At 42.0% G+C, this 13,891-nt stretch overlaps 1 protein-coding gene across 2 annotated transcripts in view; it reads left to right on the forward strand.

Annotated features, from left to right (window-relative positions):
- Window positions 1-956: 956 nt before the first annotated feature.
- LOC106585906 (transmembrane protein 132C) overlaps window positions 957-13,891 on the forward strand; it is a 497,731-nt gene continuing 484,796 nt past the window's right edge. For both annotated transcript variants that reach the window (XR_006761888.1, XM_045707191.1), the window contains exon 1: window positions 957-1,633. Coding sequence is in view for 1 of the 2 variants with exons in the window: in XM_045707191.1 (XP_045563147.1) it covers window positions 1,558-1,633 (76 nt within the window). In the remaining variant the exon portion in view is untranslated. The remainder of the gene's footprint in view (window positions 1,634-13,891) is intronic.

Genomic DNA, 13,891 nt, shown 5'->3' on the forward strand with positions numbered 1-13,891 from the left:
CATTAGTAGGTATCATACATATTGGGGGTGCTCAGAAATATTTAAGTATGTTTCGTATGTCTGTGAGGCCAGGCTGCATGATTTCTTTCGTCATGAAGGAATCCTTTGTTCCGTCATTTTATCTGGTGCATAAAAGTCTTGTCCCCATTCAGACCGTTCCTGAATCCCCCGCTAGGGATCGCTATCACTCCTCCGGTATGAGCTGACAACCCGTTTGAAAGTTGTGGGAAATCCTCAGACCAGAGATGGAGGAGCATTTGCAATTCAATAAGTCACAATGTTATTTCTCAGCTTTAAAACATTCAGCTGACAATGGAAACCAGTGTATGAAATATAGTCCGAGTCTAGGAACAAAATAATATTTTAATTTTATTTTGCCCGTGTCCTTTAATTGAACGTGTATCAGTTTCATCAAGGGAATAGTAGAGTAGGCTACAGTAGAGTATCACATATTTTATTGTACAAGCAGCCGCATGCAATCAGCTGATAGATGCATCTATCGATTACACTGTAAACAGGTGTTACAGTGTCTTAGGCATGAATAATCGACGACAGTTTTACTGTTCTTGTAAACACGGCAGCCTAAGACTATAGCCTACTTAAAAGTTTCGCTTGCATCAGACACAGTTTATCTACCACACGCCCACGTTTATCAGAATAAAAGCCTAACAATATTAAACATCAATATTTGATATTTAATGAACTCATTATATATATATTATTGTTTTTTTTATCTGTCTAAACTCACTCCAGTGTGTATTATAGACATGAGGAAAGCGGCATAGATCTCTCCTTTTTTCGAGTCCCATTACGCGTGATAATGTCCTCACATTCCAGTTCTATTTGTTTGGGGAACATTTGGAACATTTGATTGGCTGTCGCCGACCCTGCATCCTCCTTCACCTGCTTCCTCGAAAACCAACTATTGGCTCACCAATGTGTCACTATCATCCCGCCTCTAAACTGTCCCTCGCATCTTGTAGAAGCATCAATTCTATCCTTCTCTGTCCTCTCTTCCACACGGCAGAAAGTACACACTTGAAGTTTAATCTCAGATACAAGAGATACGAGGGATGAGAGCTGGAGCGCAGCCGCACAGAAGCGAGGGTGGAACGTCGCCGACGGGGTCGAACCGGTCCAGAACAACTAGGAGCTTTTAAGCTATTTCCCTGGAAGGGTGGATTTAATCAACGTGGATCACTGAAAAGCTTGCACTGAGTTTGAACAGTACTCGCCGCTTGTTTTTAAACTTTCGGGAAAAGGGTGAATATCAGAAAGCTAACGGAAAAGGGTTGGGAAAAGGAGTGCAGTCGGAACACTGGCTACGGGCTTCTACCAGTTTTGGGATGTAGCCAGTTGAATCGGAATGCGTTGCATTTTTGAGGACAAGGTTTTTAGTATAACTGTCGACACGGGTGCAGTTAAATAGGCTACACGGGACAAAAGGAGTGCATTTAAACCGAGATTATGACACTAATGGGACATTAATATTTTGCATCAGAACAAGTAATTACATCGCTTCATGTGAACAGTTCGAGCAGAGAATACTTCGTCAACATGGACACATTACGGATTGCAATGCGAGACGCGTCTCTGGTTCATTCAATGCTTCTTTTGACTTTTCTTTGGAAAGGTAAGAACCCATAGAGGAAAACTTTTATTCTAGAATAAGTTAGTCTACATATGCACTGTTTTCACGATTTACACAAAATGAATTACAATTGTATGGCAGCTATTTATTCCACAACTGCGCCCTGTCATTTGCGTGCACCCCATAGGCTCTAATTATTTATGTATTTGATAGCCTATTTACATGTCATATTATTAACATATTGGGGAATCATTTGAAGATGTACATGTACTTTTACAGTATTTAAAAAAACTTTACTTGACTCCTGTTGATTCAGAATAGTGTGTGTGTGTGTGTGTGTGTGTGTGTGTGTGTGTGTGTGTGTGTGTGTGTGTGTGTGTGTGTGTATAAATGATGATCATAATATAATGTAACCTACACCGGGGACGTGAAACACAGGATATGTCCAGAACACCCAATTATTTCAAAAGGAACATTTCATTTTAGGCCTATTTAAAACCAATTCAAATAGGCCCATGACAAATCACTGTGGATTTTTCTGTTACATTGGTTTGGGTTAAGAGCGTTTATTCTCTTCTTTTTAAGTCACAAAATTTAGCATGAACATTGGCCATGCGTCGTATGCTATTTTCTCACGTTGTTTTTTTAAGCAGTGAACTCCCATATAAAATACATTTTAAAAAGCCTACAATCGTCATTGATAAATTGGCAAAATAATTGGACCGTTATTTAGTTTGCCAGAGAGAGAACTATTTCATGACCGGCGTCAATGATTAGCCTACGGACAATTGTGTGACACAAATGTTGCTCTGCATTGCTTACTAAATCACATGACGGATTGTTATCGTTTTGAGGGATAGTTTACGTACATAAATTAATTCCCACTGGACCACAGGCCGTATATTGATTGCGTTTAATTTGTCACAACTGTACAAAATGTGTGACTTGTGCACGGTAAATGGCTCAGACCGTTGACAGTTGTGCGATGGAGAGACCAGAGTGTAGGACAGCCTTTGTCCCGGCTTTGAAAAGTAACTGGAGCAACAGAATTGGACTCTGAACAGCTGTGGTGGAGTACCGGTTTATTAACACGCTAGAAGAACAGCCTGGTTAACTCAAGCCCATAGTTTTTTATTAGTCTGACCTAGGCCTATCAACATCACTGTAGTCGCTCCCTTGGCACTTGGAAAAGGCCATGCGTGTAGTAGACCACAACAATGCACACTGGAATTTGGTCACATTTCACCTTTGCTGTTAAATAACATCGTATTTATTGGGCGCATGGGAGCACTGCTTCAATAATGTAATAGTAGCAAAGGCCAACGGATAATGTTCTGGAAACGAAAGCTGACCTTGCACGTTGATTTGTGGTAAAGGCCTTCAGTCAAGCGTGTCGCCGCACGGTTCCCACTGTGAATCCCGTTTATTTAGGCTACCACTCTGAACTGAAATGTGAATCTAAGTTTAGTAATGTGAATGTCAATGCTTGAGATGCTGGTAAAAAAAAAGGTTTTGCCTGAATCACAAATGCATAGTAGTTTGGAAAAGGAATTAGACACCAAAAACGTGCGTAAAAGCCAATTTTGCAATTGTTATTAGTTATCTTGCCTTCTGTTTCGGTTAGATTTTAACCAGCATAACACGGATTCAGCTTTTTTCATACATTTGTTAGTTTATCCATCAAAGACAATCCATGTGCATCTGCAGAATCCAGTAGGTATCCTAATGTCAATGCATATTATATATCTGCAATTGTCTCCATAAATTGTGTGAAAGATCAACGACAAAAAAACAAAAAACGGACACAATGCATTCCACATTAAACAGTAGGCCTATTATCTTCCTTTGCTATATTATACATCTGTTTGCGTACGAGATCTGCGTCGTCTCCCGGAGGAGCTGGTATACCTCGTGTACGGCCCTCGGCAGTCACTGGATGTTGCCTTTGCTTTTTCTCATGCTATACAGCATGGATATTCAACTCTTACCCTACGAGGTCCGGAGCCTGCTGGGTTTCTGTTTTACCCACCTGGTGTCCCAGGTCAGCCCCTGATTTAGACCGGGGACAGGGACTGATTGAGTTTGAATGCTATTCAACAACGTTTTACAACCACGAACCACCATTGTGTATAGTACTATAATTTGACACAAGACAAAGATAAGATTATCTTAATTTGTTTTCCTTCAGATTTGCTAATAGCTCACAGACTTTGATTAACTAGTCAAATGTTTGCACTTCTCAACAGAAGTATAACTGGGCTATTCATTCTCCAAAATATCACACACACACACACACCACTTGTTACTTTCTGTAGTTAGATCATAAATCCAGACTCTAGACAACAAATTGGATGGAAACATTTCAAAGTGAAGGAATGTGAACCCATAACATTTACAGGCGCAAAGTGCGTGCCTGTTAAAAACAGCGTTGGACAGACTGTGCCCTTCACGATGAACTTTAGAGCTGGAATAAGCAACACTGCTATCCCCGATCCCTTTTACTGCAATACAAATGCCAGGAGGATGCAGTGGTGTGTGTGTGTGTGTGTGTGTGTGTGTTTATCATTTGTGGGGAAGAAGGAGAAGCTCACAGACCACTCTTGGGGATATCCCGTTTGTCTCTCAAACAGCAATATTGAAATTGGGACCCAAATTTATGTCCACAACACTCATAATATTTATGTATTTTTTTCATATTTTTTATTAAGGATAGAAGAAAATGAAGAGTCTTTGTTTGGGCTTGTTGTTGCTTTTATATATTATTTTAAGATTTTTTTTTAATGATGTTAAGTGTGTGACATGAAATGCACCTGTACCACTGAGGTGATGCATCTGGTACCTAGAGTGGGCAGACTTTGCAATACTGGTGTGCAGTTCTTTTAAGAAGTGTGTGTGTGTATGTGTGTGTGTCTGTGTGTCGTACAAGAGGCAGCCGTACGATGGAGATAATTCACGGATGAAACATTTGTAGGCCTCAGACTATATTACATATTCATGGAAATGTTCCGGGGCGGAGCTGAACAGACATTCTCTTATTTTCCTCTCTCGCCGGCGCATTTACAGAGAGAGTGAAGGCATGTCTGTTTACGGAGAGAGTGAAGGCATGTCTGTTTACGGAGATAGTGAAGGCATGTCTGTTTACGGAGATAGTGAAGGCATGTCTGTTTACGGAGATAGTGAAGGCATGTCTGTTTACGGAGATAGTGAAGGCATGTCTGTTTACGGAGATAGTGAAGGCATGTCTGTTTACGGAGAGAGTGAAGGCATGTCTGTTTACGGAGATAGTGAAGGCATGTCTGTTTACAGAGAGAGTGAAGGCATGTCTGTTTACGGTGAGAGTGAAGGCATGTCTGTTTACAGAGAGAGTGAAGGCATGTCTGTTTACAGAGATAGTGAAGGCATGTCTGTTTACAGAGAGAGTGAAGGCATGTCTGTTTACGGAGAGAGTGAAGGCATGTCTGTTTACAGAGAGAGTGAAGGGATGTCTGTTTACAGAGATAGTGAAGGCATGTCTGTTTACAGAGAGAGTGAAGGCATGTCTGTTTACGGAGAGAGTGAAGGCATGTCTGTTTACGGAGAGAGTGAAGGCATGTCTGTTTACAGAGATAGTGAAGGCATGTCTGTTTACAGAGAGAGTGAAGGCATGTCTGTTTACGGAGAGAGTGAAGGCATGTCTGTTTACGGAGAGAGTGAAGGCATGTCTGTTTACAGAGAGAGTGAAGGCATGTCTGTTTACGGAGAGAGTGAAGGCATGTCTGTTTACGGAGAGAGTGAAGGCATGTCTGTTTACGGAGAGAGTGAAGGCATGTCTGTTTAGTCTCAAGTGTAATTCCCGTTCTATAGTATTTGGTGAATAAGCTCTACTGAATAACTGTACAATTCCCCTTTCATTTAAGGAATGGAGTGTATTATCTTGGAAGGGTTCTGTTGTCAGATCGGAAATAGGGAATGCAACGGGCTGGAGAGATATAGTTTTTCCCACAGTGCACTGAAATAGTCAGTTGGATCATTCATCGTGTCTACAGTAAAGGTGGCAAATCAGCAAATCTCTGATTACGCTGTGTTGTTTGCTCTTGTTTATTCACATATTTACATTGAGTGCATTGAACCCGTGAACACACACACACAGGACTTTTTGGGGACCAAATATTGATTTCCATTCAAAATCCTATTTTCCCTAAGCGCTAACCCTAACCTTAGGTTGAACTCTAACCTTAACCCTATTTCTAAGCCTAAACCCCTAACCCTAAACCCCTAACCCTAAACCCCTAACCCTAAACCCCTAACCCTAAACCCCTAAGACTAAACCCCTAACCCTAAACCCCTAACCCTAAACTCCTAACCCTAAACCCCTAACCCTAAACCCCTAACCCTAAACCCCTAAGCCTAAAAGAGCCTTTTTACAAGTGAGGACCAGCAAAATGTCCTCACTTCTCTGAATTTTAGTTGGTTTACTATTCTAGTGAGGATTTCTGATAATCACAAGTATAGTTAAACCGTGTATACACACACACACCACACCACACCACACCACACCACACCACACCACACCACACAACACACCACAACACAACACAGATTTGGTGGAGGAGAAAAAATGGATCAAGTCTGTGCCTGTGGAGGTTAGCTTTGTCTGTTCTAGGGAAAAGGCCCATCTGACGGGAGACATGCTCAGCACTCTGGGGGCTAGGCAACCCCCCCTCCCCACCTCCACCCACCCACCCAACCACCCAGTCTACAGACTTGACATCCAGACTTTGAAGTCTGGATCCAAATATTCTTCTTGACAGCGAAAGCGGCGTGGCTATGTTGACAGACAAAGCAACGTGGCTATGTTGACAGATATAGCGGCGTGGCTATGTTGACAGAGAAGCGGCGTGGCTACGTTGACAGATATAGCGGCGTGGCTATGTTGACAGATTAGGCGGCGTGGCTACGTTGACAGATATAGCAGCGTGGCTATGTTGACAGATATAGTGGCGTGGCTACGTTGACAGATATAGCGGCGTGGCTACGTTGACAGATATAGCGGCGTGGCTACGTTGACAGATATAGCGGCGTGGCTACGTTGACAGATATAGCGGCGTGGCTACGTTGACAGATATAGCGGCGTGGCTACGTTGACAGATATAGCGGCGTGGCTATGTTGACAGATATAGCGGCGTGGCTACGTTGACAGATATAGCGGCGTGGCTACGTTGACAGATATAGCGGCGTGGCTACGTTAGACAGATATAGCGGCGTGGCTACTTATGACAGATATAGCGGCGTGGCTATGTTGACAGATATAGCGGCGTGGCTACGTTGACAGATATAGCGGCGTGGCTATGTTGACAGATTAGGCGGCGTGGCTACGTTGACAGATATAGCGGCGTGGCTACGTTGACAGATATAGCGGCGTGGCTACGTTGACAGATATAGCGGCGTGGCTACGTTGACAGATATAGCGGCGTGGCTACGTTGACAGATATAGCGGCGTGGCTACGTTGACAGATATAGCGGCGTGGCTATGTTGACAGATATAGCGGCGTGGCTACGTTGACAGATATAGCGGCGTGGCTACGTTGACAGATATAGCGGCGTGGCTACGTTGACAGATATAGCGGCGTGGCTATTATGACAGATATAGCTGTGTGGCTACGTTGACAGATATAGCGGCGTGGCTACGTTGACAGATATAGAGGCGTGGCTACGTTGACAGATATAGCGGCGTGGCTACGTTGACAGATATAGCGGCGTGGCTACGTTGACAGATATAGCGGCGTGGCTACGTTGACAGATATAGCGGTGTGGCTACGTTGACAGACATAGCGGCGTGGCTACGTTGACAGATATAGCGGCGTGGCTATTATGACAGATATAGCGGCGTGGCTACGTTGACAGATATAGCGGCGGGGCTACGTTGACAGATATAGCGGCGTGGCTACGTTGACAGATATAGCGGCGGGGCTACGTTGTTTAGTATCCTCTTTAGAGTGAATGTACAGTCGGTATATGTATCTCTGTCCCTTCATAAGTAGCACATTGTGTCTGAGTCTATGAGTCTATGAGTCTCTGTGTTTCAAAGGGAATCTATCTGTATAAGTGTGCGAGTGTGTTTTAATAATTGACGAAAGAGTCATGTGAGTGTGTGTGTGTGTGCGTGTGTGTGTGTGTGTGTGTGTGTGTGTGTGTGTGTGTGTGTGTGTGTGTGTGTGTGTGTGTGAGAGACGGCTGGGTCTATAAGTCATAATTGACGAGAGAGGTCTCTGTGTGTGTGTGTGTGTGTGTGTGTGTGTGTGTGTGTGTGTGTGTGTGTGTGTGTGTGTGTGTGTGTGTGTGTGTGTGTGTGTGTGTGAGACGGCTGGGTCTATAAGTCATAATTGACGAGAGAGGTCTGTGTGGGTGTGTGTGTGTGTGTGTGTTACGGCTGGGTCTATAAGTCATAATTGACGAGAGAGGTCTGTGTGTGTGTGTGTGTGTGTGTGTGTGTGTGTGTGTGTGTGTGTGTGTGTGTGTGTGTGTGTGTGTGTGTGTGTGTGTGTGTGTGTGTGTGTGTGTGTGTGTTACGGCTGGGTCTATAAGTCATGTTTGGGTTTAAGGTGGTGGCAATCAGGGAGACATTTCCCACCAGATTAGCGTCTGTGAAGCCGAGAGGGTAATGAGGGTGATCATTATCATCAATGTCTTAATGAGATAATGACCCAGTTGAGAGAGGAGATGTGTAGGAGAGTCACGCTGCTGTTAGATGCTACCATTCACCATGCTATTCTGCTGCTACCATTCTCCATGATATTCTGATGCTACCATTCACCATGCTATTCTGATGCTACCATTCACCATGATATTCTGATGCTACCATTCACCATGCTATTCTGCTGCTACCATTCTCCATGATATTCTGATGCTACCATTCACCATGCTATTCTGATGCTACCATTCACCATGCTATTCTGATGCTACCATTCACCATGATATTCTGATGCTACCATTCACCATGCTATTCTGATGTTACCATTCACCATGCTATTCCGATGCTAACATTCACCATGCTATTCTGCTGCTACCATTCTCCATGATATTCTGATGCTACCAGTCTCCATGATATTCTGATGCTACCATTCACCATGATATTCTGATGCGACCATTCACCATGATATTCTGATGCTACCATTCTCCATGATATTCTGATGCTACCAGTCTCCATGATATTCTGATGCTACCATTCACCATGCTATTCTGATGCTACCATTCACCATGATATTCTGATTCTACCATTCACCATGATATTCTGATGCTACCATTCTCCATGATATTCTGATGCTACCAATCTCCATGATATTCTGATGCTACCATTCACCATGCTATTCTGATGCTACCATTCACCATGATATTCTGATGCTACCATTCACCATGCTATTCTGATGCTACCATTCACCATGCTATTCTGATGCTACCATTTACCATGCTATTCTGATGCTACCATTCACCATGCTATTCTGATCCTACCATTTACCATGCTATTCTGATGCTACCATTCACCATGATATTCTGATGCTACCGTTCACCATGCTATTCTAATGCTACCGTTCACCATGCTATTCTGATGCTACCATTCATCATGCTATTCTAATGCTACCATTCACCATGCTATTCTGATGCTACCATTCACCATGCTATTCTGATGCTACCATTCACCATGCTATTCTGATGCTACCATTCACCATGCTATTCTGCAGTTACCATTCACCATGATATTCTGATGCTACCATTCACCATGCTATTCTGATGTTACCATTCACCATGATATTCTGATGCTACCATTCACCATGCTATTCTGATGTTACCATTCACCATGATATTCTGATGCGACCATTCACCATGATATTCTGATGCTACCATTCTCCATGATATTCTGATGCTACCAGTCTCCATGATATTCTGATGCTACCATTCACCATGCTATTCTGATGCTACCATTTACCATGCTATTCTGATGCTACCATTCACCATGCTATTCTGATCCTACCATTTACCATGCTATTCTGATGCTACCATTCACCATGATATTCTGATGCTACCGTTCACCATGCTATTCTAATGCTACCGTTCACCATGCTATTCTGATGCTACCATTCACCATGCTATTCTGATGCTACCATTCACCATGCTATTCTGCAGTTACCATTCACCATGATATTCTGATGCTACCATTCACCATGCTATTCTGATGTTACCATTCACCATGATATTCTGATGCTACCATTCACCATGCTATTCTGATGTTACCATTCACCGTGATATTCTGATGCTACCATTCACCATGCTATTCTAATGCTACCATTCACCATGATATTCTGATGCTACCATTCACCATGATATTCTGATGTTACCATTCACCATGATATTCTGATGCTACCATTCACCATGATATTCTGATGTTACCATTCACCATGATATTCTGATGCTACCATTCACCATGATATTCTGATGTTACCATTCACCATGATATTCTGATGCTACCATTCACCATGATATTCCGATGTTACCATTCACCATGATATTCTGATGCTACCATTCACCATGCTATTCTAATGCTACCATTCACCATGATATTCTGATGCTACCATTCACCATGCTATTCTAATGCTACCATTCACCATGATATTCTGATGCTACCATTCACCATGCTATTCTCCCCTTTCACTTGCTTTCTCAAACACTTTCTCGAGGTACTTGATTCCATCGATCTGTCTCTCCCTCTGTCTTATCCCTTGCTCTCTCTTTCTACCTGTCACACACATGCGCTTTTTGTGCGTTTTCCTCTCTTTATCCTTTCTTTATCCCCTCTATCTCTTTATCCTCTATCTCTTTATCCTTTCTTTATCCCCTCTATCTCTTTATCCTCTCTCTCTTTATCCTTTCTTTATCCCCTCTATCTCTTTATCCTCTCTCTCTTTATCCTTTCTTTATCCCCTCTATCTCTTTATCCTCTCTCTCTTTATCCTTTCTTTATCCTCTCTATCTCTTTATCCTTTGTTTTAGAGGTCGACCAATTATGCTTTTTCAATGCCGATACCGATTATTGGAGGACCAAAAAAATCTGGCGCCGATTAATCGGCCGGTTAGTTTATTTATTTATTTGTAATAATGACAATTACAACAATACTGATTGGACACTTATTTTAACTTAATATAATACATAAATACTATCAATTTAGCCTCAAATAAATAATGAAACATGTTCAATTTGGTTTAAATAATGCAAAAACAAAGTGTTGGAGAAGAAAGTAAAAGTGCAATATGTGCCATGTAAGAAAGCTAACGTTTAAGTTCCTTGCTCAGAACATGAGAACATATGAAAGCTGGTGGTTCCTTTTAACATGAGTCTTCAATATTCCCAGGTAAGAAGTTTTAGGTTGTAGTTATTATAGGAATTATAGGACTATTTCTCTCTATACGATTTGTATTTCATATACCTTTGACTATTGGATGTTCTTATAGGCACTTTAGTATTGCCAGTGTAACAGTATAGCTTCCGTCCCTCTCCTCGCTCCTACCTGGGCTCGAACCAGGAACACATCGACAACAGCCACCCTCGAAGCAGCGTTACCCATGTAGAGCAAGGGGAACAACTACTCCAAGTCTCAGAGCGAGTGACGTTTGAAACGCTATTAGCGCGCACCCGGCAAACTAGCTAGCCATTTCACATCGGTTACACCAGCCTAATCTTGGGGGTTGATAGGCTTGAAGTCATAAACAGCGCAATGCTTGGAGAATTGCGAAGAGCTGCTGGCAAACGCACAAAGGTGATGTTTGAATGAATGCTTACGAGCCTGCTGCTGCCTACCATCGCTCAGACTGCTCTATCAAATATCAAATCATAGACTTAATTATAACATAATAACACACAGAAATACGAGCCTTTGGTCGTTAATATGGTTGAATCCGGAAACTATCATTTCGAAAACGAAACGTTTATTATTTCAGTGAAATACGGAACCGTTCCGTATTTTATCTAATGGGGTGCATTCCTAAGTCTAAATATTCCTGTTACATTGCACAACCTTCAATGTTATGTCATAATTATGTACATTTCGGGCAAATTAATTACGGCCTTTGTTAGGGATGAATGGACTTCACACAGTCCGCAATGAGCCAGGCGGCCCAAACTGCTGTATATACCCTGACTGCTTAGCAGGCAATATTAACTAAATATGCAGGTTTAAAAATATATACTTGTGTATTGATTTTAAAGAAAGGCATTGATGTTTATGGTTAGGTACATTGGTGCAACGACAGAGCTTTTTTCGCAAATGCGCTTGTTAAATCATCACCCGTTTGTCGAAGTAGGCTGTGATTCGATGAGAAATTAACAGGCACCGCATCGATTATATGCACCACAGGACACGTTAGATAAACTAGTAATATCATCAACCATGTGTAGTTAACTAGTGATTATGCTAAGATTGATAGTTTTTTACAAGATACGTTTAATGCTAGCTAGCAACTTACCTTGGCTTCTTGCTGCACTCACGTAACAGGTAGTCAGCCTGCCATGCAGGCTCCTCGTGGAGTGCAATGTAAGGCAGGTGGTTAGAGCGTTGGACTAGTAACCGGAAGGTTGCAAAAACGAATCCCCGAGGTGACAAGGTAAAAATCTGTTGTTCTGCCCCTGAACAAGGCAGTTAACCCACTGTTCCTAGACCGTCATTGAAAATAACAATGTGTTCTTAATCTGACTTGCCTAGTTAAGTAAAGGTGTAAACATTTTTTTTTTTTATCGGCAAATCGGTGGCCAAAAATACAGATGCCCGATTGTTATGAAAACTTGAAATCGGCCCTAATTAATCGGCCATTCCGATTAATCGGTCGACCTCTACTTTCTTTATCCTCTATCTCTCTATTCTCTCTTTATCCTCTATATCTCTATCATTTCGTTAACCTCTTTTTACCCTCTCTATCTCTATCTCTCTATCTCTACCTCTCGTTATCCTCTCTCTCTTTATCCTCTCTTTCTCATTATCCTCTCTCTTATCCTCTTTATCCCCTCTATCTCTTTAGCCTCTCTATCCTCTCTCTTTATCCTCTCTATCTCTCTCTCTTTATCCTCTATAAACTCTCTTTATCCCCTCTATCTCTCTCTTTATCCCCTCTCTCTTTATCCTCTCTATCCCCTCTCTTTATCCTCTCTATCCTCTCTCTTTATCCTCTCTATCCTCTCGCTTTATCCTCTCTATCTCTCTCTTTATCCCCTCTCGCTTTATCCTCTATCCCCTCTCTCTTTATCCTCTATCCTCTCTTTATCCTCTCTCTCTTTATCCTCTCTCTCTCTTTATCAGCTCTATCCTCTCTCTTTATCCTCTCTATCTCTCTCTCTTTATCCTCTTAAACTCTCCTTATCCCCTCTATCTCTCTCTCTTTATCCTATCTTTATCCCCTCTCTCGTTATCATCTCTATCCCCTCTCTCTTTATCATCTCTATCCCCCCTCTCTTTATCCTCGATCCTCTCTTTATCCTCTCTCTCTTTATCATCTCTATCTCTCTCTCTTATCCTCTTTATCCCCTCTATCTCTTTATCATCTCTATCCTCTCTCTTTATCCCCTCTATCTCTCTCTCTTTATCCTCTCTTTATCCCCTCTCTCGTTATCCTCTCTTTCCTCTATCTCTTTATCCCATCTATCTCTTTACTCCCTCTATATTGTTATCCTCTTTATTCCCTATATCCCTTTATCCTCATCTCTTGTCCTCTCTTTATCCCCTCTATCTTTTTATCTTCTCTATCTCTTTTTCCATTTCCTTTTTTTATCCTTTTTTCAGGTCTTTTTTGAGGTCTTTTGATGCAGACATTGACTCATTCATGCCAGATAAAGATGGGCCCTTAATTTTTTATTATTTAAGCCAACATAAAAAAAACATGACAATTGCTATAATAAAAATACAATATTTGTATATACATTTTCAGGAATGAGTTTCCATGATTAGGGTTGGCAGCACCTCCTACTGGACAGTTGATTTATCTACAGCTATGCCTTTGGTCTCCCATCCAGGGGTTTAACCAAGCTTAGCTTTGATATTTGTCACTGACTACTTCTCTACTCTCCTCCTCTTCCTACTCCTCTTCTCTACTCTCCTCCTCTTCCTACTCCTCTACCTACTCCTCTTCTCTACTCTCCTCCTCTTCCTACTCCTCTTCTCTACTCCTCTTCTCTGCTCTCCTCCTCTTCTTTCCTCTCTCGTCCTCCTACTCCTCCTCCTCTCCTCTCCTACTCTCCTCCTTGAGACGGACTTTGCTTCTTTTTTCAACAAGAATCTAATT

This window comes from Salmo salar, chromosome ssa24 (genome assembly GCF_905237065.1).
Source record: "Salmo salar chromosome ssa24, Ssal_v3.1, whole genome shotgun sequence".
In the NCBI taxonomy this organism is placed as follows: domain Eukaryota; kingdom Metazoa; phylum Chordata; class Actinopteri; order Salmoniformes; family Salmonidae; genus Salmo; species Salmo salar.